Source organism: Rissa tridactyla, chromosome 14 (assembly GCF_028500815.1).
Source record: "Rissa tridactyla isolate bRisTri1 chromosome 14, bRisTri1.patW.cur.20221130, whole genome shotgun sequence".
Taxonomy (NCBI): domain Eukaryota; kingdom Metazoa; phylum Chordata; class Aves; order Charadriiformes; family Laridae; genus Rissa; species Rissa tridactyla.
Genome location: NC_071479.1, coordinates 13158818 through 13184769, shown reverse-complemented (window position 1 = coordinate 13184769; position 25952 = coordinate 13158818). Strand labels below are relative to the sequence as shown.

General features: G+C 51.5%; 3 protein-coding genes across 4 annotated transcripts in view; 1 reads left to right on the top strand and 2 right to left on the bottom strand.

Annotated features, from left to right (window-relative positions):
* Nucleotides 1–906, bottom strand: part of LOC128917357 (dual specificity testis-specific protein kinase 2-like) — a 43038-nt gene extending 42132 nt beyond the window's left edge. For both annotated transcript variants that reach the window (XM_054220212.1, XM_054220217.1), the window contains exon 1: nucleotides 772–906. In XM_054220212.1, the coding sequence (XP_054076187.1) occupies nucleotides 772–802 (31 nt within the window). In that variant the 5' untranslated portion in view covers nucleotides 803–906. The remainder of the gene's footprint in view (nucleotides 1–771) is intronic.
* Nucleotides 31–25894, top strand: DPP7 (dipeptidyl peptidase 7). The gene is made up of 13 exons (XM_054220211.1): nucleotides 31–173; nucleotides 326–439; nucleotides 4138–4277; nucleotides 4899–5062; nucleotides 6838–6973; nucleotides 11254–11335; nucleotides 12996–13162; nucleotides 14342–14402; nucleotides 22920–23038; nucleotides 23120–23276; nucleotides 23591–23655; nucleotides 24453–24523; nucleotides 25036–25894. The coding sequence occupies exons 1-13, from the start codon at nucleotides 113–115 to the stop codon at nucleotides 25175–25177; spliced, it is 1479 nt and encodes a 492-aa protein (XP_054076186.1). The 5' UTR covers nucleotides 31–112; the 3' UTR covers nucleotides 25178–25894.
* LOC128917359 (kelch-like protein 9) lies at nucleotides 15232–21904 on the bottom strand. The gene is made up of 4 exons (XM_054220218.1): nucleotides 20862–21904; nucleotides 19311–19563; nucleotides 17315–17475; nucleotides 15232–15630 (listed from the first exon to the last, which is right to left on the bottom strand). The coding sequence occupies exons 1-4, from the start codon at nucleotides 21894–21896 to the stop codon at nucleotides 15232–15234; spliced, it is 1848 nt and encodes a 615-aa protein (XP_054076193.1). The 5' UTR covers nucleotides 21897–21904.
* Nucleotides 25895–25952: the final 58 nt, after the last annotated feature.

Sequence of the window (25952 nt, the reverse complement as noted above, 5' to 3'; positions counted from 1 at the left end):
AGCCGCCACGTGATGCGCACGGCCCTGGGATCACGTGACCAGCCGCCTGGGGTTCCCACGCGGGAGGACGGCTTGGTGCGCGTGGAGCGGAGGCGCGAGCCGGCGGGTTGCCATGGGAACGCTGCTGCCGCTCCTGCTCCTCTTCCCGCTGCCGCCGGCCGCTGCTGCTCCCGGTGGGTGCCCCGGGCGGGACCCCTCCCAACTGGGCCGGCGCCCCCCGCCGGCCTGGGGAGCGCTGGGCGGGTGCCCCGGCTTCCCCTGGGCCCCAGTTGCCAGGGCCGGGCTGGGCCCCCGGTTTTCCCGGCGCTGACGCTCCCTCCTCCAGCTGCCCGGGCAGCGGGGCCCGGCCTGGCGGAGCGGTTCTTCCCGCAGGTGCGGGACCACTTCAGCTTCGAGACGTGCGGCAACGAGACCTTCCCGCAGCGGTACCTGGTCTCAGGTAGGCGCTGGGGTGTGCTGCGGGCCGGCCCGGCCGCGGCAGGGCCCTGCTGTGGCCCAGGGCTGAGTTTCTGTCTGCTTAAGCTTTAACCGGCCCTGTGCAGGGCAGAGCCGCTCTGCGTAGTGCTCGGGGGGCCGGGCTGGTGTGGTTTAACCCCAGCTGGCAGCGAGAACCACGCAGCTGCTCGCTCACTCCCCCGGGTTTGGAGGGGGAGGACGACATAATCAGGAGGGTAAAAGGGAGAAAAAAAACCTCGTGGGTTGAGATTAAGACAGTTTAATAGGTAAAGCAAAGGCTGTGCACAAGCAAAGCAAAACAAGAAATTCACTCACTGCTCCCCATCGCAGGCAGGTGTTCAGCCATCTCCAGGAAAGCCGGGCTCCATCACGCGCAACGGTGACTTGGGAAGACAAATGCCATCCCTCCGAACGACCCCCCCTTCCTTCTCCTTCCCCCAGCTTTCCATGCCGAGCACGATGCTCCACGGCGCGGGACAGCCTTTGGGCAGCTGGGGGCAGCTGTCCCTGCCGTGTCCCCTCCCAGCTTTCTGGGCACCCCCAGCCCTCACCGGTGAGAGGCAGAAAAGGCCTTGACTGCCCAGCAACAACTGGAAAACACCAGTGTGCTGTCAAAAGTATTTTCTCATCCCAAATCCAAAACATAGCACTTTACCAGCTGCTAATAAAAAAGTTAACTCTATCCCAACTGAAACCACAACAGGAGCAGCCAGGAGTCAGTTTGAGCTGATTGTCAGCCCCTTATCAGCCAGTCATTCCCCCTGGTGTTGTCCGTATCCTCCTCCTCCTCTTCCTTTCAGTTCGGTGTGGGGTGCGGGGGTGGGGATTGGCCTTTCAGGAGCAGGAGTTGACTAGAACAGCAGCTGCGTTAGGCTTCCACCAGGGCTGGCTCTGAGCACGCATGTTGTCAGTGGACCACGGCGTCTCTTACAAGTGCCACTCGGTGCTCCAAATGCAGCAGAAAAAACAAATAGTGACCCAAACATTGCACTCTGCACCCATTGTTCTTACGAGTGAAGATAACTCCTCTTGGGTCAGTGTTTTTTGTTGTTTGAACCCCTGCAACTTTAGATAGCTTAAGCTGTGCTGAACAATGGGGGCTTCCAGCAAGGAGTCTGGCAGTGTCTTCCTTTCTAGCCAGATAATGAGTTATCTTCTGTGCAACAGACAGTAAGAGAGAGGAGGCTTTTCTAAACAGCATGTGACTAAAAGGCAGCAATTTCAATAACTAGCATTACATGTTTTTCAGTCCTGCCTGCTTGGAGGACTCAAGGAGAGATTTGCAGGGAGAGAGCAAAGGTGTAGCTGTGAATCGCACCAGCCCAGAGCGCTGCCCAGCCTGGCACCTGCCTCACACACCGCCTGCCTCTGGGGCTTCCTATGCAGCACCTCGTCTTCTTCACATCACCTGTTGCTCTGCGGCTTGTTCAGCACCTGCACCCAGTCATATGTGTTATATACATTTCACCAAGTGTGAATTCATGGATCACTTCAGCCCAAAGATATAGGAACACCACTGAATTTTGATAGCACACCCAAGGCTGAAATTTCACTAATTAAGTGGCCCTTTTTGAACAGAACTTTGGGATCACCTGGTTTAAAGCATTGCGTAATTTTTGTTTTCTTTTTAAAGTGTTTTATTTGCGTGTCCTGAGCAGAGCTGAATAATATTTGTGAGAAACGAAATATTAACATTGCATTCCTGCTGGTTTACAAACCAGCAGTTTGAGTTTCTTACTCAAAATTCCTGTGAGTTCCTTTCCCCTCTACTGCTTGTGCAATATGAGACTTTTCAGATTATCAGCGAGAACTTGAAGGAAACTGTTATTTCACAACCAGGCATCTGACTGTCTTGAGTTTAACTGGCAGCTGCCCAGGATTTCAGTCTAAAAATAGATATCCTCTTAAGCAACCTGTCTGGTTTGGTTTTGGCTCCTGTGAATGGTCGATTGCTCCAGGAGCCACAAAGCACGTCAGAAGAAAAGCCAGAGTAAAGATAGCACTTGAGTTTCCCACCTGGTACCCACAGCAAATGCAACACAGAAAGAGAATCAGCCTCTTTGTTAACAAAGAGCAGTGGTTTTGCTAAATGAAAGGCTTCAAACCCATTTCCAAGCTAAATCCTGCTTTGGCAAGTCCGTGTTGAGAATGCCAAGGACTAAATACAGGCCCCTCTGTTAATGTAAATGGCCCCATGTGACGTGCTGCAGCGGCACCTGTAGGACAGCCACTGTTGGAGGGTCCCTTTGGGTCATGTGGCAGTGTGTTGAAATCAACACTTTACTGATGGTCTGAGGTCTGTTGTTGAAGAAAGCTATTTATTATCCCTTTTAATTCCTGTGTAATTTAAGACTAAGCTAAAATCAAATGTTTGTTAAAGTCAAGCAGGCATTAAAGCAAATGTTTGTTAGACAAGCAAGTCTTGACATCAAGGGTCAGCTTGTCCCATCAGTCTCAATTTGCCTTCAGTTGTAAACAAATTGGAGGATGAAGCACATCATCTTCATGTATCATCACGTATTTGTATATGATATATGAGAGAGAGATGTGCGTGTGTTACACATATAATGTAGATCATCATATCAGCACCAGCATCTCCTGGGCTCATCCCCAGCAGCGTGGGCAGGGGGGCGAGGGGGGGATTCTGCCCCTCTGCTCCGCTCTGTGAGACCCCCCTGCAGTGCTGCCTCCAGCGCTGGGGCACCGACAGCAGAAGGACACAGAGCTGTTGGAGCGGGGCCAGAGGAGGCCCCGGAGATGCTGGGAGCCCCTCTGCTGTGAGGACAGGCTGAGAGAGCTGGGGGGGTTCAGCCTGGAGAAGAGAAGGCTCCGGGGAGACCTTATTGCAGCCTTTCAATATACATAGGGGGCTTATAAGAAGGATGGAGAGAGATTTTTTACCAGGCCCTGCAGTGACAGGACAAGGGGCAACAGTTTCAAACTTGAAGAGGGTGGATTTGGATTGGATTTAAGGAAGAAATTTTTTATTATGAGGGCGGTGAGCCCCTGGCCCAGGTTGCCCAGAGAAGCTGTGACTGCCCCATCCCTGGAGGGGTTCAAGGCCAGGTTGGATGGGGCTTGGAGCAACCTGGGCTGGTGGGAGGTGTCCCTGCCTACAGAAGGGGGATTGAACTGGATGATCTTTGCAGGTCCTTTCCCACCCACACCATTCTATGGTATGTGATTTACAGCTTGGCTCTATGCTATACGTCACAGCAGGAGCAGCAGAAAGATGCAGGAAATTCCCTAACATCTATATTTGTGGGAAAAGTGATCTGTGCAAGTGTTTTGGGATCAGTTGTGTATATAAATATAATATATAATATTTATATAATATATAAATCTGTTTGGGACGAGGGTATATAAATCAGAAACCGCTCTTTTGGCGGGTAGGTGTTCCCAAATGCTTTGCAGAACTGAGATTTTAGGGATTTTCTGCAGAAGCAGAAGTTCCAGGCCATGTGCTGATCTCATGGAAGCTCTTTTCACCCCTGCTCAAATGAGAGGTTTCTGTAGCCTGGCCTTTCTAATACCTTTATGCCCCAGCTCAGCCTGTTCACAGAGTTATTCCTTGTTAAGTTCCTGCCCAGACTTACCAAAAGTAGTCATTTCATGCTCATATGTTGTTTTGTTGTTTTGTGTTTTTTTTTCAAATTTGCTTCTGTCAATTGTCCCACTCAGAAAAGTTCTGGAACAAAGGATTTGGACCCATCTTCTTCTATACTGGCAATGAAGGTGACATCTGGACTTTTGCTCAGAACTCTGACTTCATATTTGAATTAGCAGAGGAACAGCAAGCACTTGTGATTTTTGCTGAGCATGTGAGTATTTTAGTCATTATGCATGCTACAGAGTCTTGTTCTGTTCAGGATTACCAAATTCAGCTTTCTGCAGGTCGAGAAATAATATCTCTTGAAGCTGAGCTATACCTGCTGTAAGCTTTCTCCTCGTGGTAGCAGCTCTTCTTTACTTAACCTTGGCTTCTAAATCTTTTTTTACTGTGCCTGCCAGCAGTCCTGGATACAGACTACTGTTTCAGTAAAACCTATGCCATGGTGTATTTGCCTTAGACCAGAGCTTTTGTAAGTAGTTTCCACAGGCCACACCACTCTAATAAATCTTCTGTTCCACAACTTATGCATGAAGAGATTACCCTGTTCCCTTTTCTACTTGGGGGTTTCAGGAGAGAGATACGTGCTGAGGGCCCACTTGGCACCCACTCAAGTAGCTTGTGATGGACTGTCAGTCCTCTACAGGATATGTCCTGAAGGTCTCTGTTTATCAGGTGAAGGAGACCAGGCACTTCCTCAGTTATGAACAAGTTAGAGGACACCACGTGCTCTGTTACCGTTTCCCGTTTGTGCACGCTTATCCCAGTTCTGGAGTGAGAAGAACCAGACCTTGACACCAGCATTTCTGCAGCATTATCTCTTTCCTTTCAGAGGTACTATGGCAAGTCTCTTCCATTTGGACTTGAGTCAACGCAGCTGAAGAAGACTGGTCTGCTTACTGTGGAACAAGCCCTCGCTGACTACGCAGTGCTAATTACTGAGCTTAAGCAGCAATATGGTGCTGCGGACTGCCCTGTCATTGCTTTTGGAGGCAGGTAAAGGTTTTGTGTGCTCCTTCCCTTCTCTGCATCCTTTCCCAGCCAGAGTTGTGCTGTTCTTACAGATCTATTTGTCTCTCAAGTAAGTCTTAAAGGCAGAGCTTTAAGCTATCTTTGATAGAGAGCAGATGTGCCTGTGCATGAGTTCCCAAGAGCTCATCACCAGGTCCCAGTCAGATATCCCATCAAGAGTTAGTCTGGATTTGTGATTGCTTTGGAGAAGCACCGCTGACTGGATGTTTCTAGGTATCTTCAGTGTATGAGTCAGACAGAACTGCAGAAAATAGGAAATTGCTCCTGCAACATCCAGCCGTTTTCATTGTAGGCTCCTTTGTAATTCTGCTCTGCACCTGCTGCTTGGTTGCTCCTGGCTTCTTAGCAGCTCCTTCCCCAAAGCACTTGCTCTGTTGCAGCTCAGAGCTGTGTTGATGTGATGTTCTTGTCTCTTGAATGGCTCCCCACGCTTCCAGTAGAGGGATGCTTCCCTTTAAAAAGCTCCCACCAAGTACCGGGCTTCTAATTCAGCTGCAGTGAGCTAAGAAGCATTTGACCTGACAGTTGTTAAGTTTCCAGCTCGCTGCGGTGATGGCTGGACTGTTGATCTCAGGGGTGTTTGTAGTGTGACTGTCAGGCCACGGCTAGTGTAAAAAGGGCCAGGAACTGTCCTGGGGCGGGGAGGTGGGAGAGAGATTCGGCAGAATCTGCTGGCTGAGCTGCATGTTAGACATGTGTGTGTAAATCAAAATCACAGTTCAGTCTGCCACAGCCCTGAGCAGCGCTAAACCACGTGAAGAACGCTGAAATAGGGCAGGGATGGAGCAGCACAGTGTTTCCCATGGGAGGAAACAAAGCCTCTTCTCTTGCTTATAACTTTGCCAAACTTGTGGCAAGGTTTCAGCTAATGCCAGCTTCCAAGACCAGGGTTAGGGAAATGCGTGTTGCTTTCCATGTGGGTGATGTGGGACCGGTATTTACTGCAACCACTTGAGGTTGTGGGGAGGGAAACTTGAATACCTGCAAGCTTGGTGTCACACCGGGTTTACCTGCGTTTTGGGGGTGTCACAGCCCCGGGAGTGACCTCAGAGTAACTCCACAAACATCAGCGTATGAATAACTTTTGTCACCATGGCTTTATCTAGCAACCCTTGATATATCTGCAGATTGTGGCCCTGGCACTGAAGCTACCAAGGTGGCTTTGAGTTTTATTGTGGTATTTGTTAATGTCTCCCCTTCCCTAGATCTGTGCTGATCATCTATGCAGCTGCTATTTGGGGTGCCCGGGGAGAACACTCTCCACTTCCCAGCACTAGAGAGGGCTGCAGATTCTGTAGTGTACAAGGACACCCTTTGCTAAGAGCCTAGCTAGACTTTATCGTCCTGTATGTAAAATGTGGCTACTTCCCCCATTGAATAGTGACCGCTTCACTTGTGCCCTGCTTGGTTTTGCACTGAAGCTGTCAGGACACACTCAGGATGGTGCAGAGTTAAATATTGAGGCAGGGTTTCCATTTGGCTGCAGAAGCAAACTGGGCTGCTGTGTTCCCACCAGAGTTGGTGTGAGCATTTGGGGAAAAGGCCGGTAAGAACACATTGTGTGCCGCCTCCTTGACCGTAACTGGGTCTTTTTACGTGAAGATGGCATGTACTAGATATCCCTAAGCTTCTTGTTGCCTTGGGTTAGGTAAGCCTGTGAATGCTCGCCTGAAATGTTGAGTTGCGGTGTTATAAGCTGCCTGTTAGAGGAAGTAACCCTTTTGTTTATGCTGCGGCAGCTATGGAGGAATGCTGAGCGCTTACATGAGGATGAAATACCCAAACATTGTGGCCGGAGCATTAGCTGCCAGTGCTCCTCTGTTGTCTGTGGCTGGGCTTGGAGACCCTACCCAGTTCTTCAGAGATGTAACAGCAGTAAGTATACGCTCTTTCCAGGAGCAGTATTTTCTTTCTTTAATGAGGCTGGATTTTTTTGTTTTTTCTATGTATTTAAACAGACAGCTGTCTTCACAGCATCAGTGCTGGGCAGGGAATGCAATTAAATGGGAACCTGTAAGGAAAAGCAGCAGCTGCAGACATGATGGCTGGGCACTGCCTTGGCTGTGGCAGCTCAGGGCCAAAGGTGCTGCTCTGCTGAGCAACACAGCTCGGTTCCAGCACCTTTAGTAGCACTAAGGATTCACTTGCCCATTTCTGGTGACTTAACCATATTACAGCCTGAAAGTTTTCCTTTGTGCCTGGACCAACACCCTTTGGATAATTTATTCTTCAAATCCTCTCCCCAGATGCTGTATTTTGCATTGATATCAGTGGTTCACAGCAGCTCCTTAATCCTGTGATGGTCGCGTTTCAATGAAGAGCTTCACTCCACTAACTAAAAATACGCAAGGTGTCCTGGGCTCACTTAAAACCAAAATTTAAATGTAGCTTTCACATTTTGAGGACATAGGACCTATAGGAAGGTGGTATTGCTTAGAACTGACTTACATTTAGTTTATAAGGAAAGAAATGTACTACCTGGTAGTACTGGTCTTTTTGCTCTTATTGACATATACGAGAATCTTATTTCAATGCAGAGACTTACAGGACAGATGGCATTACTGGTAAGTGTAAAGAAAAGTCTATCATATGAAAATAACCACAATAAATGCATTGAAATGAAATTTTAAGTGTGTAAGAGAATAAAAGACATAAAATCATACATTTTAAAACAAAAAATGTAATACCACAATCATCTAACGGGCCTTGCAGTGGGAATTCTTCCCTGATTGAAAGTAATTCCTTTCAGAAGCCTGTGCAGCTGATAGCTCTGACTTGCTTCGGCTGTGAATATGCTGTGAGTCACTACACACCCATGGAACTAGGGCTTTGACCTTTTCATGTGAAAAACTTTCCAATTAATTTTAAAATATATTCTCTCTGCAGCAGTAAGTCATCCTCTGGGCTGAGATTCTAAGCAAGCACTTTGTGTTGTTCTCAAAGTAATTCCTTCCCCCTTCAGTGTATTTGCATAAAAGCAATCTGTGCATCTGAAATCTGAATTCAATTGCTCCTCTTGGTGAGAGAACACCCCTGAGAGCTGTTAATACTAATGAAGATGCAAACCTTTCATGAATCATTGCGGGAGCGCTCTCCTCCCGTGAGTCAGAGAGCATTGTCTCGAAGCAGCTTTCTCTGTGACTTTTACTGAGCTTTTCCAGCTTCCTTCGTAAGCCTCCAGCTCACAGGGGAAGCGAGCAGAGGGCAGAAAGTTGGTTTTGCAGAAGGCATTTAGGTATGACGCGGTCGGGCAGAATGCCCCTGTGTGAGTACGACACGCGCAGCCACATCCCTGCTTCCCATTAGGCGACCGATGCAGGGACTGTTCGGGCCGTCAGCTTGGGTCAGTTTAGACAGCTGACTTCGGTGTGATTCGAGAGTAAAGCTGGCAGCCTGGAGGGGCAGCAGCTTTCCTTGGAATGGCTGTAATGCCTCCTGCCTCTGCTTCCACACCAGCTCAGCTGAGCTGTTCCCGGGTCCGTAAGGCTTTGTGGGGGAGAACTGGAATGGGTGGTGTTCCCCAGCGTGCCGGGAGTGCCCTGCAGCAGTCCAGCATTGCCCAGTGGGGAGCTCGCCCATCACAGCAGCCAGAGCAGACCTGCTTCTCTGTCCCAGGCTGATCTGTCTCCACGCTCCCATTAGAGCCATTAGTAGATGAAGATCAATAAGCACATCCAGAAGGAGATTTGGAACCCCTAAAGGAGTGCCCAGGTAAACTGTGGAAAATTCCGTAGTCATTTCTCTAAGCCTAACTATCAGACAAAAAGGCAGAGTTAGGAATAAAAGAAAGGTCCCAAACCTATTTTTCATAGAATCATTGAATCTTGATGGTTGGAAAGGACCTTTGAGATCATCGAGTCCAACCATACACACACACAAAAAAAACTAAACCCCTACAAATCCCTGCCACTAGAGCATGCTGAAGTGCCACATCTAGATGTTTCTTAAACACCTCTAGGGATGGTGACTCAGCCACCTCCCTGGGCAGGCTGTTCCAGTGCCTGACCACTCTTTCAGTAAAGTCATTCTTCCTCATATCTAATCTAAACCTCCCCTGCCGCAGCTTCAGACCATTTCCTCTGGTCCTGTCATTATTCACCTGGGAGAAGAGCCCAACACCCACCTCTCTCCACCCTCCTTCCAGGTAGCTGTAGAGGGCAATGAGGTCTCCCCTCAGCCTCCTCTTCTCCAAGCTCAGCGTGCCCAGCTCCCTCAGCCTCTCCTCATATGCCCTGGTCTCCAGACCCCTCACCAGCCTGGTCGCTCTCCTCTGGACACGCTCCAGCACCTCAATGTCCCTCTTGTACAGCGGGGCCCAGAACTGGACACAGCACTCGAGGTGAGGCCTCACCAGTGCCCAGTCCAGAGGCACCATCCCTTCCCTGCTCCTGCTGGCCACGCTGTTCCTGATACAAGCCAGGATGCTGTTGGCCTTCTTGGCCACCTGGGCACACTGCTGGCTCATGTTAAGCTGGCTCCACCAGCACCCCCAGGTCCTTTTCTGCCGGGCAGCTTTCCAGCCCCTCTGCCCCGAGCCTGTGGCGTTGCTGGGGGTTGTTGTGACCGAAATGCAGGACCCGGCACTTGGCCTTATTAAACCTCACACAGTTGGCCTTGGCCCATGGATCCAGCCTGTCCAGGGCCCTCTGGAGAGCCTTCCTACCCTCCAGCAGATCAACTCTCCCACCCAGTTTGGTGTCATCTGCAAACTTACTGAGGGTGCACTCAATCCCCTCATCCAGATCATTGATAAAGATATTAAACAAAACCGGCCCCAAAACTGAGCCCTGAGGGACACCACTGGTGACCGGCCGCCAAGAGGATTTCACCCCATTGATCACAACTCTCTGGGCACGGCCATCCAGCCAGTTTTTAACCCAGCGAAGAGTACACTTGTCTATGCCATGATTCGCCAGCTTCTCCAGGAGAATGCTGTGGGGGACGGTGTCAAAGACCTTGCCAAAGTCCAGATAGACATCGTCCACAGCCTTCCCTGCGTCCAGAAGGTGGGTGACATGGTCATAGAAAGAGATCAGGTTGGTTAAGCAGGACCCCCCCTTCCTAAACCCATGCTGGCTGGCCCCGATCCCTTGGCTGCCCTGCACTTGCCGTGAGAGCTCGCTCAAGATGATCCTCTCCATGATCTTTCCTGGTACTGAGGTCAGGCTGACAGGCCTGTAGTTCCCCGGATCCTCCTTCCGACCCTTCTTGTAGGTGGGTGTCACATTAGCCACCCTCCAGTCATCTGGTACCTCCCCTGTTGACCAGGATTGTTGATAAATGATGGAGAGAGGCTGGTTTTAGTTGAGGCTGGGTCTTTGTAAGAAAACTGCTTAGCTAGTGATTTGTGATTACTTAACCATTGGTCTAGCAGGGTAAAGAGACCTTAAAAGAGCACTACTAATTCTTATTTTTACAAAGCACTGGTTGCCAACTGATCTCAAACTGCCTTACAAGCTGACAGAAGAGAAACAGTTTTGGCTGCTAGAGCTTTCAGTGACAGAAACAACTTCTTCCACCAGCATAACCGTCTGTAGTTCTTCGAACATACCTTGAAGTGCTTTTTCAGCATCGGTTATGTTTTTTTCCAAGAAAAAGGACACGGCCGCCTTGGTCACCCGGCAGGTCGCTGGCAGGCTTAAGAAGTAAAGCAGGTCTTGGTTCCCAAACCGGTGCTCTGCCCCCATGCATAACTGACTTCTCCATGACTCCTTCTCATAGACAAAGTGGAGTTGGAAGAAATCTATGGTGTGTTTGGAAAAAAAAAAAAGGCACAACAAAATTTTTTTAGGCCTGGCAGCCTCTTCCCATTTGCTGGCCAAGGCACGTGTCTCCTCGCTGCTTCGTGTTCAGTCTAATGGCTCCACTAAGTGCGAAGTGTTTTGTCTTAACAGCTCATCTCAGCGAGACCTGGTGAAACAGTTGCTGCTTGGACTGACCTGTGCAGGCTGTTGGCTTCTGCTGGGGTGTGCTGATTGTCTGGGGGACAAGGCAGAAGCACCGGTATCACTGCTCCTGGAGATGCAGATGAGGTTCTGACCAGTGGGCCAGTAACCCCTCTCATCTCCTGGTACTTCTGGCAGTTCTTACCAGTGCAGCCTCCACATGCGTCTCCTCTGTGCAACCGTAATCCTGTGTCTTTTCTGTCCCTTCAGGATTTTCAGAAGTCCAGCCCTGGCTGCGTCACAGCTGTCCGCAAAGCCTTCCAGCAGATTAAAGATCTGTGCCTGAGTGGAGGTAAGGAGAGACAGCCCTGCAGACGGTTCCCAAGGGCAGCCAGCAGGCAGTCCCCACGGCCTGGAAAAGACCTGATTCAGTTTTACTTCAGCTAGGTCTTCAATTGTTCAGCTAAATCAATGCAAATGCCCACCTGGCTGCCTCTTCCTGCTTACACGATTGATTTTTGATTTAATGAACAGTTTCAGTTGGCATTAAAGATAGTAACCAACACCAAAACGAAAGTATCTATATGGGGGCTGCAACGGTGTTAATGAAACTCTCTTTTCTACACCCAAAGTGTCAAAACACCTGCAGGTGCAAAACACCTGCATTTTATGCTTGTAAAGCCTCATGCTTCACCAGATGCCTGTCCTCAGCACCCGCACCATATGACAACTGAGAAGTATTTGGAAGGCAATCTAGGTTTTGAAGCAGCCATCACAGTCTCTTTCATCTCCAACCTTGGGCAGTCAGGTGAAGCCAAGGACAGAGACTGGTGAAGATGTCTGCAATGCCTCCGAGCAGATATCGTGGGCCAATGCAGCATCTCCTGGGAGCCCTGCATGGTGTTGGAGGAGCTGTGGTGGGTTCTTGGTCTGTCTCAAGGCTTGGCTTGGCCTGTGGTGCTGCCCCTCAGGGGCTGTGTGCCTCCTGCCTCGCTGCAGGAGCTCGTCCTGGAATTGCCCAGAGGGGCCAGAGGTCCAAAATCCCACTTAGCTTTGGGTGACAGCAGGACAAATGTTACCGTTAAATAGCCAAGATCCTCAAGGTCTGCCTGGGCCACACTTACTGCAGTGGGGTGGATAAGGTGGTCATATTTAAGGCTTAGGCTCTCAAGTGAGTATCCAGAGGCAGGTCGCTGGCCTTGGGCTTCCAAGTAAGGACAGCCGGGCTGCGGTGGGCGGCTTGTGGAGTACAATAGGGACAGACAGGAACTGTGACGCCAAAACGCGGAGGATGAAAAGAAAAGCAGCAGCATTCCCCAGTAGAAAACCAAAGATATATGAGTGCATCTTGAAGGGATCTCTTCAAATTTGGATTTCCTGACTCCAGCTGACCTCTCCGTGTCACACTGAAGTTTGAAGGCTCGTCTCGGGAGCCCTTTGTAACTCTGTGAGGACTGTTCCCACTGGCAATTCTTACTGCAAATGCACCCAGCTCCCAAGGAACTCGCTCTTTTGTTGGTTTGGTTGGTTGTTTTTTTCCCTGACAGTTCTTCCAGCTGTTTAATCCCACCGGGACCTGCATGCTGGACCCTGCTCTCCTACATGAGAGCTTGCCGGGGGGGCTGCCCTGGGGGGCACAGCAGAGCCCAGGGAGGGAGCCAGGCAGGGCACCAGCGAGGACGGGCTCGTACCAAGCTGCTCCTCTCGCTGTGCCAGCCGGGACTGCTGCTGTCGCGGTGGGTGCCGACTCCTCTGGGCTCCCCAGGGAGGTGTCAGCGGCTCTGCGAGGGGCAGCTGGGGACCATGGGCCACACGGCAGCGTGAAGCTGCACAGGAAGGCTGTGTCTGAACATCTACCTGTGTGTAAATTTAGATGTGATGTGTCCTTCCCACTAGAAACCTCATCTGCGTGTTACAGCATCGTCTTACTTCTGAGTGAAAGAAGACGCTGAAGGCTGGTATTATTTGCACCTGTTGAAGTTTGTGTCTTTCAATTTTCCTTCTTTCTGCAGCCTTCGATGAAATTAGCAGGAAAATGGCCACATGCAATAAGATCTCTAACAAGGAGGATGTTTACCAGCTTTTTGGGTTTGCTAGAAATGCCTTCACCATGATGGCCATGATGGACTACCCTTACAAAACCGATTTCATGGGTCACCTCCCTGCCAATCCAGTGAAGGTGAGTTCCAGGACACAGGTGAGAGTTGCAATTTCTGCCGTGCACTTCGGTGCACTGTCAAGCACACGCCATCGGTGATGGTGACAGGGGCAAGTAGTGGTGGATGTTGCAGCCCATCCACCCTGGCAGTAAATCTACACACTTTAAACTCTGTGAGGGCGAGTGCAGTGTTTGAAGTGCCGTAAGGCTCGTCAGGGAGGGTTTGCTGGAGCCACTTCTGCCCTGCTCTGCCTTTACCTTAGACACAAAGACCTGTGCAAGCTTGTTGACTTCAGCTTTTAAACACTAAAAGCCTGTAGCTTTTAAAAAAATGTAATTTTGTTGTAGCCCACTTCAACACACTTTCATAGATTTTTTTTTCTTGGTGGGTGAGAAGGGAGACCTAAAAATCAGGCTCCTTTCTGAGTATTGCCCAGGGAGATGATGCACCTCAGAGTATAATGCAGAGAAATGTCTTCTGCTGTTGGGACTGGAGAACCTCTAAACTTTCCGGAGAGTCAGAGATGGGGAAGTGTGGGAAAGGGACCTGGTCCTCAGGGGCAGAGACTTCTGAGACAGCAGCTGCTTTGGAAGGATCCCAGCGTTGATCCCAGATCACCAGTTGCTGCTGCAATCCTTGGTTCCTCCTGGCGTGCTGTCAGCGTGGTGCTGCTGTTCTCTGCTGTGCTGCAGCACACCACGCCGACCCCACTTCATTTGCCTTGCGGCGTTTGTGGTTCGGGTCCTACCTGGAGCGACACGCGTGCTGCGCATGTCATACAGGCTACGCTGTACTGGGACTCAGGAGGGGCTGTCTCTGGCTCCACTGGGCATCCAGTTCCCTTCTAGGGTCTGTTTAACAACCTGTAAAAAGGAAATAATTATTCTACACCCCCCTGCCCCCGGCTCTTGAGGAGGGCATTGAAATATTCTGATTGTAGGAGGAAGGAACTCCTTGCAGTGTATCACTGCAGCCTCTGCACAGCCGCTTAACTTGTCCTAGCCCTGTCTCCTTGTTCCTATGTATTTTGTTGCTAGAAGGGAGGAAAAATACCCCAAAAACCATTAAGCCCTTGGAAAGCTGCTGAACCATAAAATGTCTACGTGGTAATTTTAGTGAATCTTCCAGCTTAGCCATTCCACAGAGCAGAGACTGTTAACGATCCTGTCTGCAATTTGCCTGTAATGTGTCTCATCCAGGTTGGCTGCGAACAAATCCTTGCCCACACAGACCCAATTCAAGGCCTGGCTGCTCTTGTCGGTGAGTTAACAGCATCCATTTCATCTTTTATTTAGCGCCCTGTTTTCTAGAAGCACCTGTAAGTAGAGCTGTCGCATTGCTGTGTGGGTTGTGGATCGTGGGACCTGGTATGACTCCCACTGGGACGGTTTGCCCCATATTGGCTCTGTCCATCAGGGTATCCATGGTGGCCATGGATTCATTCTCACACCTTTCCAAACTTATCCTCGTCAGGTTTTTTGTCCATTCCAGCCCCTTAGCCCGTTGACTGTCTGTGAGATGTGGATTTCTAAGATACTTGGTTCCTTTCTAAAAGTTTACCCATACTCTGGCTCAAGCAGTCACGGGTTCAATGCATGTTCACTGAAGAAAGTTTTCTGGTCTGCTTGTTGAGGACAAGGTTGTCATCACAGTGCCCTATGGTCTTAATCCAGTGTCAAGACAGTTTTAAATACATTGCGTATATGTGTCTCTGTCAGTACTTAATTTGTGAGCCAGCAGTGTTTGTAAGGAAATTACTAGAGATGGAATTCAAAGCTCTTTTGAAGACTTCCTCATAAAATCTCTGAAGTTGCTCATGGAAAATAAGTTCTACATTGGTCATTATTCAGAAAAACAGGTTCTTAATGACAAAAAATTGATTTAAGGAATTCTTATAGGTTTGATGTAGCTTAGTAGGATTGGGAACTAATTCTTTTTTTGCAGATTATGCATGTCACCATAATAACACCAAGTCAAAAATGTACCAATTCCAAATCACTGCTAGAGATGTTCGGCTGGCAACTGGGAGAGTTGTTAAAATACTACACTGTTGGCAAACACTGTCAGATCTGCTTGACTTATTCACATCCTACTTCTTTTCTGAGGCAAAGTGGGACTCTTGTTTCTTTGTGATGAACAAGCTGAGAGTAGATTTCTTCCTTCTGCCTGTGGGGGAGCACTTTATGCCTCTCCTCGTCTCACCAGCTACGTTCACTTGGGACAGTTTAATCATGCAAGAGGCATGATCCACCAGAGCTTTAGGCAGGGGACTGGCTTTCTTCCATGCCCAGCCCTCTGTGTCATACAGGAAAACACTGTCTTCTTTCTGCATGTGCTGCAGTGACGCACCTCCTGTGAGGTAGAGCGTAGTGTGGTGGGCTGTGACGCTGAACTGGCAGCAGCTGAACGGGGATAGCGTTAGCGTTGTCCACTGGTTGCTTCCAGGACAATAACACTCCGTCTCACTGACGTGAATCCATTCCTCCGCCTGCGAAGAACCAGACCAACACTCACCCATTGTATCACGCCTCGAGTGGGCGTCACTGTCATGTCAGGCTCGCTTGGTTGACGATAAAGGAAACCAGTGTTTCATAGACTCATAGAATCTTCATGGTTGGAAAGGACCTTTGAGATCATCGAGTCCAACCATACACACACACAAAACCCTACAATCTCTGTCACTAGAGCGTGCCCTCAAGTGCCACATCTAGACGTTTCTTAAACACCTCTAGGGATGGTGACTCAACCCCCTCCCTGGGCAGGCTGTTCCAGTGCCTGACCACTCTTTCAGTAAAGTCATTCTTCCTCATATCTAATCTAAACCTCCCCTGCCGCAGCTTCAGACCATTTCCTCTGGTCCTGTCATTATTCACCTGGGAGAAGAGCCCAACACCCACCTCTCTACACCCTCCCTTCAGGGAGTTGTAGAGGGCAATGGGGTCTCCCCTCAGCCTCCTCTTCTCCAAGCTAACCATGCCCAGCTCCCTCAGCCTCTCCCCACATGCCCTGGTCTCCAGACCCCTCACCAGCCTGGTCGCTCTCCTCTGGACACGCTCCAGCACCTCAGTGTCCCTCCTGTACAGAGGGGCCCCAAACTCCTGTTTGAATACCACGGGGCTCGAGGTGCCAGATTTTTGACCGCATTTAGCAATTTAGCAGAGCCTCAAAAGAAACTGAATAAAACACCAGAATGGCATGGCTTTAAAGGAGCTTTTTCCTTCTTGGAAAATCAGAGGAGCGAGCTGAGCAAGGTGCCACAGGGACCTGCTGGGACTGGCATAGCCCAAGTCCTGCCTGCTCTCTAGATATTTAACACATTACGAAGGAACCCATCTAAAGAGGGCTATATTGCATCGGATTGTGGACCACAACTGAGTTTGTGTCATCTGGATGAATTTGATGTCCGCCTGGATGTGCAGTTTCTCTTTATAGATTTCTATCCTTTCCTCAGTGAGCAATTAAGTACTCTGAGATGCCCGTGCGTTCCTTCGAAAGAAACCGTACCCATCGTGGTAAAATGGGGCCAGGCCCTGAGTCTTTACACTTTCAAATGGGAATTGATGAATGATCTTGGAAAACTCAGTTCTCTTGGCTTCAGGGAATGGGATTCTGCTAGAGCGAGTCTTTCAGTCGTGGTCAGGTCTCTTCCCCAGGAGACTGGGCAGTGCTTTCCCTCCTCTTTCCGAGATGGGAAGTACAGGTTTGAAGAGAATTCATTTGCATTCCGTCTTTCCTAAAATCTAGGCTAGCGTCCTCCCTGCAGTCCGTTCCTCCTCCCGTCTGCCAGTGTTGCGCCCCTTTTCAGCTCGAACAAGGGAAATCAGTGTGTTGGGGCAAGTACGTGACTAGTTTTACACTCAGGTTTTCCCGTGTCAGCAGGCTGCACCTCCACCATGTTTTCTTTATTAAAAAAAAAAAAAAAAACCCTTTGAACAGCCTTTGTACTTTAGCAAATCGAGTGTGGTAACAGGGCAGCTTGCGACGTGCACAGCTGTAACGGCAGGCACGTTTTCATACGCTTATTGGCCTGACTTGCTGACTGTGCCGGTCAGCTAAGAGGCCAAAAATAATGAAGTTACTGGTCAACCTGTCGGAATAAAACACTCAGAGCCTGGCAATGTAGAGACACCATTTTGCAGCACATTTGGGATTATAAGAGCAAATGAACTTACTCCTTTTAGTGTCCTTCCTCCAATGCAAAAGATCCTGTCCCTGACTGTAGCCATCCCGTGATCACAGCGGGTAAAAGCCATGGCACTGTTGCCAATCCAGCGTCGGAGGCGAGGGAGGTAGCTGTAAGTGTCTCGTAAGGTTTTACCCCCTGAGAAGCCCCCTACAAGGAAAACAGAAGTCTTGAAAATCTATCCATCATCCTCTCTGACACCCAGCAAACCTTCTGCAAACATTAGCAGAGCTGATTTTTTTTGCCTTTAAAATACCTAAGAAGCTCAGGTTTAAAATTTCACACCGTTCTGCAGAGGTGATGCGGTGTGAAATTTAAAACCTGAGCTTCTTAGGTATTTTAAAGAAAAAAAAAATAATAAACTCCAAACCAGTTCCAGCTCCTTCTGTAAACAGTTTTCCACAGAAGATTTTGGAGTGAAGCTCTGGGAGTATTTCGAGCGTAACCAGGAACAGCTTTAATTAGGGAATCTGCTTCCAGAATGCGCAGTCACAACATGGTGGCTTGAAAGAAAAGCGTTCAAAGCTCTTTGAACTTTGGCTTTTTGACAGAAGGTCAGAGCCAATCTGCCAGTGCTGGTGGCAGCTTTTTCTCCTGATGAAGCACTCACTTGAGCGTTGCAGGGGTGCATTATGAGAAGCTCCGTGCAGCAGGAGGGTGCTGCTGGGGGGGGGTTAGGCGCCTCCAGCTGCCTGCCTGCTGGATCCCAGCCTGCAGAAAGTCTTTGCCAACACGGGAGGTGGTATCTCAGGTTGGCCATAAGCCCCAGCTCACCTGGGTGCGGACGCTTTGTCTGCGTGGAACTCGTGTCTAAATCTGGTACTGAAGTAATGGGCGTAATTTTTCAGTTTGCTTGGGCAGGGCTGTAGGCCGGCCACAGCAAATTTGCCGTTACCCCACTAGTTCAGAACAAAATGATTATTATAGGTAGGTAAGGTCTTGTACCCAAGGGCTATGGCGTTATCCAGCCCAAGCCACCCTGGGGTGTGGGTGTGTGAAGCTCCGTGAGGCAATTTTGTCCTTGCTGTCCAACAGAGAGACCAACAGAGGTGCCGTGGGCCAGCTGGGTCAAAGCAGGGACTTGCCCCTGAGCCTCAGCCCTTGCCCCAGGGAACCCATTATCCATCTGCGCTGCCAGCGGGGGCCAGCCCTGCCCTCAGCGGGCACGCGTCTGGGTAGGACAGCCCGCCCGGCCCCTGGGGGCTCGCATGCACGGTCCAGCACAGAGAAGTGCCGCTGTGCGGTTGAAGTTAGTCCGTGCTGGACGAGTAGAGTGATCCCAGCTGGCCGTAGCTGGTTTTCAAAGCAGGGAGCCTCCGGCGTTGGTAGGCTGGCCCAGGGCTTTTAACTGCAGAGGCAGTAACACAAACAGCACAGTTCTTTCCCTAGGACAAACCAAAGGTTAACTTTTAAGTCCAAATTAGTAGCTGCAAAAGCTAAAGATCCTACAGCAGTTTCCTGATGTGCTTAAACCCATGCTGCTTTATTGTTCAACGTCCTGCGCAATCTAGCAACGATCCCTGGAAAGACGGGATCCCTCGTAGGGCAAGAGCTGTGCGGGATCAGAGGGTAAGAGCCTGCACGATACTGCTTTTTGTACCGACGAACAAAGCCGCGCAGTGGGGTTTAGTCCCACACCATCCATTCAGATTAATACCAGGGTTTAATCCCATCCCCGACACCACGGCTGCCCGCTCCTGCTTTACCTTTTCAGGCAGCAAAGCGTTGGGATTCAGCCAGGATTGCAAGGTCAGAGGCGAGCAGGGGTGTGGATTGCAAGGAGATGATGTCACCGTTGATGTCTTGGAAAGAAAAGAACTCCTGCCATTCAGGAGGGCAGTGAGGCTGCGCTAACACAGCAGGAAAGGGACGCCGGAGCCGTGGGTGTTACTGGGGCGGGTGCAGGCTTAGCCTGTGACGTTAACATGCCAGCAACAATCAATGACGCTATGTGAAAATATGCTGCTTTCTACTAGCTCTGTCACCTGAAACGTAGAGGATTCCCTTGTGGGTTGTTCCTGCGTGGTCAGCAATAGGCGTGGGGAACGGAGCCGTGAACTCCCACTTGTTGTCGGCAGGCTGGTACGATTCCACGGTGCAGGTCAGGGCCCCCAGCAGCGTCCCGCCACCCACGGCAAGGATGCGATCAGAGAGCACATCCGCGTGGAAGCGTGTCCGCCTCTCCAGCATGCTGGCGACCTGGAGCCAGGTAGCGTTGCGGGGATCAAATCGGAAAACCTAGGATCGCAGCAGATGGGTGATGGTTAGCGGAGAGCGGTTGGCCCACTTGTGTCTCCTGTGGCTTCAGGAGCCGATAAACGTTCTCCCTGGTCTGAAGAAGGTTTTATATTCAGACCTAGACAGGCTCGACTTCTGGTGCCCGCCAGCTGATGCAGCAGTGCCTCCCTGGTGGAGCTGGAGGCTGGATTAGGCCTTTCTGCGGGTCTGGAGCTCTGGGAAGAGGTTGCGCTCTCAGTTTAGAGCAAGCAGGAGGTGAAACAAGTTGGCTTAATGAAATACCTTTGTTGCAAACACTAGCTTGCATGTGTCAGCTGAAAACTGTTTCAGTGGGATTTAAACAAGCACGTTTTGCATCTCTGCTGCTGTTTGAGTGTGTCGTAAAGGGAGCAGCTGAGCTTTGCCTGCTGCTTTTGCCCAGGAGAAGGCAGGAGTGGCTTCCCCTCCTCTCGTCCATGGCGGCATCACCGCAGGGGCACAGCACCTCTGGTAAGGTTGGGCTTTCACCCCCGTCTTCCTCAGCAGTAAATACCTCCCCAAGCTTGTTTTGTCAGTCCTGGGGAGGAAGCCCAGGTCAGCATCTGCAGAACCACATGGGGTGAGTGCCGGGCTTGGGCTGTAGCCCAGCAGCCAGCGCCCCGTCCCTGCTGCTCCCGCGTCCTCTGCTGCGCTGCTGCGGAGCTGCCTCCGGCCTCCAAGGCGGTGGAAGGGAGCGGCTGTTTGCAGTGGCAGTGTCGAACTAAACACCACACGGAAATAAGCCCCCTGGGAGCATGGGAAAGAAAAACATGCTGGTGTTTCTAGCAAGCTCACTGAAGCCATCTAGGGAAACATAAAACCCTGCACAAGTCTTTTTACTCTCCCGGCAGAAGGGGAAGGTCCTGGGAGCTGAAGCAGGTATGCCTTTCAAGGGCAAAACCAAGGAAGGAGCCGTTCTCAAGCGGTAGGCTTCAGCCATGCCTCCCCAGCGTGAGTCCCACGGCGGCAGCAACGGGGACGGGGGCAGCACTCGTGGGGTTGCTTGATTGAGTGATGTGGACGTGGCTGAACCCACCCTGTGGAAGCTGTGTACGGATTAGGATGACAATTTAGAGCGGGAGCAAGGTGAGACCAGGGCAGGACCTGATTGCTTCCCAGAGGGTTTGGAAGCTGTATTCCCCAGGGCCTTCAGTACTGCACAGAGCCCTAAGAAATATGCAGAGGTGGGAGAGCTGTGGTGGGCAAGAGGAATGACTCCCTTTCTCCCTCCCTCCCTCACCCAGATGTTGTTCCGAGGCTAAAGGCTTCCCGTGTCTTACCTCATTTGATGGCTGCTTTCCTGTGGGATCAAATTTGCACTGTCCCCCGATGACAAAGAGGAAGTCATTGATGATGGCGACGCAGTGGTTGTACACGGGCACGCAGAGGTCGCCGACCTTGTGCCAGGTGCTGCAGCTCTGGTCCGCAGCCCACATCTCTCTGGAGACGCAGTTGTTGGTGGTTCTGCCACCAGTGACGAGCAGCACGGCGGAACCGGAGCGGGGGCTCGTGCTCTGGGTCTGCAGGACTGGCTGCGCGTACGGCTGGGAGTGGTAATTCAGAGCCTCCTGCAGGTATCTGTGGCAGCCTGAATCCAGCCTCATAAGAGGCATTTCTCGGACGTATCTGTGCAGATCCTGTAAAGGAATGAGAGGGAATCTTATGCGCCTTAAAATATCTGCTGCATCTTTCAGCCGCGCGTGGTCATGCTGCAGCCAGCTCACGGCGGCCCTGAGCAGCTCCAGCTCGCTGTATCCCTCGCTGTCGGTCCTGTCTAAAATTTCACAAAGGGTTCCTCGGTCCAGGTCTTTCAAGCGCCGAGGATCAGCCAGGATCTGTTGGCAGTGCTGCCCTACGTAGCGCATGGCTTTCTGTCTCAACTCTGCTGGGCCGAGTTTTTTAGCAATGTTAAGAACATCCATGCAGTTCTCACAGTTCAAGCAACCCTCCAGAAAGCAAAAGCACAGCTTGATCACCTCCCGAACCAGGAGGGTTTCTGCGGCTTTGAAGGTCTCCTCAATATTCTGTAATGAGAGGTCTAGTTTGTTGGAGTAAATGAAGTTGAGAACATTCCTCAGCCCGGCAGCGCTGACGGCTTTCAGCCGGACATTACCATCCCGGCTCCCCGCTCTTGTCAAATTTCCAACAAACAGGATCTTGCAGTAGTTACTTGCTGAGGCTAAAATGATCTTGTGGGCTGGAAAGCAGACCCCTTCTGCCTCCAGTGTCACGTCGCACAGTGCGCTCTGCGAGCGAAGGCTGCTGAGCCCTTCCAGGAGTTTCGCCAGGTAGGTGTCCGACACGAGCCTGGCCATGCCGGCCTGCGAGCCGAGCAGCCTTGCTCTGAATGCGGCGTAGCCCCGGGACTCTCCGCCGCACACGCTCAGTGCATCTCCTGGGCAGGCGTCTGCGGCCGAACCGGTGGCTTCATGCTTCAGGGGGGCCGCGGCTGTGCTGCCCACGCCACAGAGCCATCCAGAAGCCGGTGGCTGCAGCAGCCTCCCTCCTCCACGGCCTCTGCCTGGTGCTTTGCAGGCACCGCGCGCCGCCTGCCTCGCGGAGCCGCCGGGGGCCGTTTGCAAGCGGAGCCGTTGGAGCTGGTTATTGCACAAAACCCGCAGTGTTTGTGGATTTTGCCTGTGGGCTGTGACACTGGCAGCAGCGGATGGCCACGGGCGTAGCCGCATTCCTCCTCCTCGCTATCTGGTAACTACCCATCCACACAAAAAGCAGCTCATTCCTGGGCAGCTACCCGGCTACGCTTCGCTGGGCCGCCTGGTCAGGTGCTCTTTCATCTGGGCAAGCCTGCACACGCTGTCTTTCCCTTCTTCAACAACGGTCAAACAAAATCCTGCCTGTGACCAGCCAGCCTTGGCCCTCTGATGGATTCAGACAACAGCTACTTTCAGGGAGGGGGTGGGAAGGTCTTAGCAATCGTGTCCCGTTCGGTTTGAAGCATCCAGCTAACGTCCTGTACACAGCCTGCTCCTGGGGGCGTTGGGGATCGGAGGCTGCGGCTCTCCCAAGGGCTAGTGAGCCAGTTGCTTGGCTTTTGGCACGAGCAGGGAGCGCCCGGGAGCCTCTTCCTCCCCATGGATGCAGCAGAAGCAAAGGATATCCTGCAGCCGGGCTTGAGACCACGTGAAAGCTGTGGCATAGAGTTGGGATCGTTACCGAACGCTGGTGCAGACCCTGCTGGCTCTGCCCCAGCCCACTTGCCCAGCTGGGATGGCTACCCCTCTGCTGGGTCTTGGCCACGAGGCTCGTGCGGGAGGCGGTGGGCGAGACAGCGGAGAGGTACTGACGGGTTGGCTTTGCGCTGTGTTTCCACCTGGCAGGGGTGTTTTACAACTCCTCCGGCTCGGCACAGTGCTACGACATATACCAGCTGTACCAGTCCTGTGCCGACCCTACGGGCTGCGGCATTGGCTTGGACGCCAAGGCCTGGGACTACCAGGTAAGGTGTTGGTGGCACCAAGAGGTTTCAGCTGCTGCCCTGGTTACACCCCTGCCCCACGACAGCTCTTGTACCTCTCAGGTTTGCACCGAGATCAACTTAACTTTCAACAGCAACAACGTGACTGACATGTTCCCTGCGATGCCCTTCACGGAGGCCATGCGAGAGCAGTACTGTTGGAGCAAATGGCGCGTGAAGCCGCGAGCACGCTGGCTGCAGACAAACTTTTGGGGAGGAGGTGAGTCGTGCCGGCTGCTCGTCCCCTTGCGTTACCCTGTAATTGGCTGCCCGTCCCCCCTCTGCCCAGCTGAGCTCCGTGGGGACAGGCACAGCGCTCTAAGCCCCGGCAGAAAGTCACAGCCTTGTGCTGACTTGAACCAAACAGGCCTTTCTGTGCCTCCTTGAGACAAAAGTGGAAATCCTAAAAACTGCCGAGAATTTCTTTTATTCTTGTGTGATTTCTGTACTTGTCCATGTTTGCTGTAGTGGGAAACACGTTTGGGTAAACGGGCAGGAAAGAGGCCTCTCAAACGTTATCTCTCTGAATTTCAGACCTGAAAAGTGCAAGCAACATCATTTTTTCAAATGGAGACCTGGACCCGTGGGCCGGAGGTGGGGTAAGCACGTGCACTCCCGCAGCCCGAGCACAGCCTTTCCAGGTGCCATGCCTCCCCTCTCCCTCTCCGAGCAGCGCGGGTGATTCATCTTTAGCCCGTTTTAGTTTCTGCAAGCGGCTGGTTTATGTGAACCCTCCGGGAGCCTCAGGATATTAACAACAGATGCCCTGACTGGAGTCCGTCAGCCGGGAGCGCTGCTGCAGCGGCGCAGACAGAGCAGGAGCCTCCCTGCCCAACAGCCGGGCTCCGAACCACGACCCGCCGCGTCTCCGTGTCGAGGCGAGGTCCCAGTGCTGACAGCCAAGCGCTCCTTGCCCTTTCCAGTCTCTGTACGCTGTGTGAGACCAGGTGGTCGCTGTAAGCAGCCACTCGGGGCATATTTTGGCTTAGATTGAACAAAACTTCAGAAGGGCGGCAGAGCTTTAGTTAAAAACTTAAACACTTAAAACTGGGCTTTGAGGTAGTTTAGCTCCCGATTGTAACGCAGGAGTTCCTTGGCAATCCCAGCTGCAAAAGGAAGCGGCCGCTCGGGGGCACGGGCTCAAAGGAGCCTGTTTCTTCCAACCGCCTGTACTGGAACGGGCTGACAGCTTTCGTCTTGGGGGAAGCCTTCGCTTCGTTTGAGGCAGGGGGTTTGGCTCATTAGGGCTGGTGGCCACCCACGCGATAGCCACCATAGCACGGAGCTCTTCCTGTGCTTTTCCTCAGTCCTGCCCAGCTCATCTTCCAGCTCTCAGAACCCACGTCCGGTTCCGCCTGGTAACGTGGTCAGAGTTTGTCTCTGCTCCTTCTTCCAGATAAACAGCAGCCTCAGTCCTTCACTAATTGCCCTGACCATTAAAGGAGGCGCTCATCACCTAGATCTCCGGTAAGTACTGAATCTCCTTTAGCTGACAAAATCCTGCTGCCTTGGCTGTTTGATCTTAGCTAGCCACAGCCGAAAGAATCAGGAGATACTTCACTTAAGGCAGACCAGACACCAGCCTGGCGCAGCGTAACCACGGAAGAGCAATCTTCTCCCCCGCGCAGGGCTCTCGCAGCCTTCAGGGAAGCCGTGCTGTGCAGAACGCCGCACTAAGCTCTGGGACTTCCATTAGAACTTGTTCTTGCACGAGCATTGGCACAAGCGTGTGACAGCCTGTAGCGATCAGTCACGTGAAGTAGTCCAGTGTCTCTTGGCATTAGCCATCAGCCCAGGCCCGGAGCAGAGGGGGCAGCAGCCACCGATGCCTCCCAGCCTCCTGGTGGGGACGACACTGTGACTTGTTTTCCAAGTACAAAACCCAATCGCTGTCCTTCGGTTCCCTGGCTTGGCTTTCCCTGTGCAAGAGGCACGGGGCTGCTGCCCGCTGACGCGTCCCGCTGCTCTGCTTTCTCTAGCGGACACAATCCAGCTGACCCCCCATCCGTCACCGCGGCGCGCAGGCTGGAAGCCAGCATCATCAACGGCTGGGTGAAATCTGCGGGGATGGAAGGAGCAGGGGAGAAGCGCTCGGGAGCTCCAGCGGGCGCGTGGCTGTGATCAGGTCCGTCCCTGCAGCGGGGGTGTGAGGCTGCCACCGGGACACAGGGCGACAGCAGCCTGCTGAGCTCTGCCCGCGCCGCTTGAGGAAGTGTCCTCTCCTCTGTCACGACGGTGGAAATTCACCTTTCTGAAGTGTCCCACCCACCCCTGATGAAGCGTCAAAAGAAAAGCAAATGGCCAAATCACTGACTGAAGCCAAAATCGCATTGTATGGATTTTGTGCTCACCTGCTCGGAATGAGAAGGCATTAAAAATGGTGGAAATAATAAAAGCTTGTCTGAGTGTCCAAGAATCGTCACCGTCCTGAACAGTGTGGTTGCAGGAGGCACCTGAAGGTTGAAGCTAAATTATTTTTAGACAAAGAGTAAATAGTGGGTGACTAGTGGAAAAGCAGAGGTATAGTCATGACTTACACAGGGTCGTACTCCACTAGTAGACCGGTTGTATGTCAGCCTCATCCAGGGCGGTGGGTTTGGGTTCTTTGTTTGTTTTGTTTCGAATTTGCACAAGGGATCTCCACTTGTCGAGCTGGAGATCTACACAAAGTAATCCCGGTCTACACAAAGTAATCCTGCTGTCACTCGAGAGCTGCATGTTAGTGACCAGTCAAGCACGCTTCCACTTGAGACAGCATCACATCTTTTTAAAATAAAGTACAAGTTTATTAAAGTGTGTGATATAATTTCGTGGCTTGGTAGTATAACCAAAGAAGCTAAAACAGGATACTTCTCCCCTTCCCAGGTGGAGTAAACTCATCTTTGCCCATGAACAG

What these genes read in the sequence shown, in the direction of transcription:
- DPP7 (XM_054220211.1), top strand. Translation starts at nt 113, where the DNA reads ATGGGAACGCTGCTGCCGCTCCTGCTCCTCTTCCCGCTGCCGCCGGCC. An exon ending in TTGTGATTTTTGCTGAGCAT is followed by an intron (nt 4,278 to 4,898) that starts GTGAGTATTTTA and finishes CTTTCCTTTCAG; the next exon opens with AGGTACTATGGCAAGTCTCT. An exon ending in AGATCTGTGCCTGAGTGGAG is followed by an intron (nt 11,336 to 12,995) that starts GTAAGGAGAGAC and finishes TTCTTTCTGCAG; the next exon opens with CCTTCGATGAAATTAGCAGG.
- LOC128917359 (XM_054220218.1), bottom strand. Translation starts at nt 21,896, where the DNA reads ATGGCCAGGCTCGTGTCGGACACCTACCTGGCGAAACTCCTGGAAGGG. An exon ending in GAAAGCAGCCATCAAATGAG is followed by an intron (nt 19,564 to 20,861) that starts GTAAGACACGGG and finishes CTGCGATCCTAG; the next exon opens with GTTTTCCGATTTGATCCCCG. An exon ending in GAGGAAGGACACTAAAAGGA is followed by an intron (nt 15,631 to 17,314) that starts GTAAGTTCATTT and finishes GGTTCTTCGCAG; the next exon opens with GCGGAGGAATGGATTCACGT.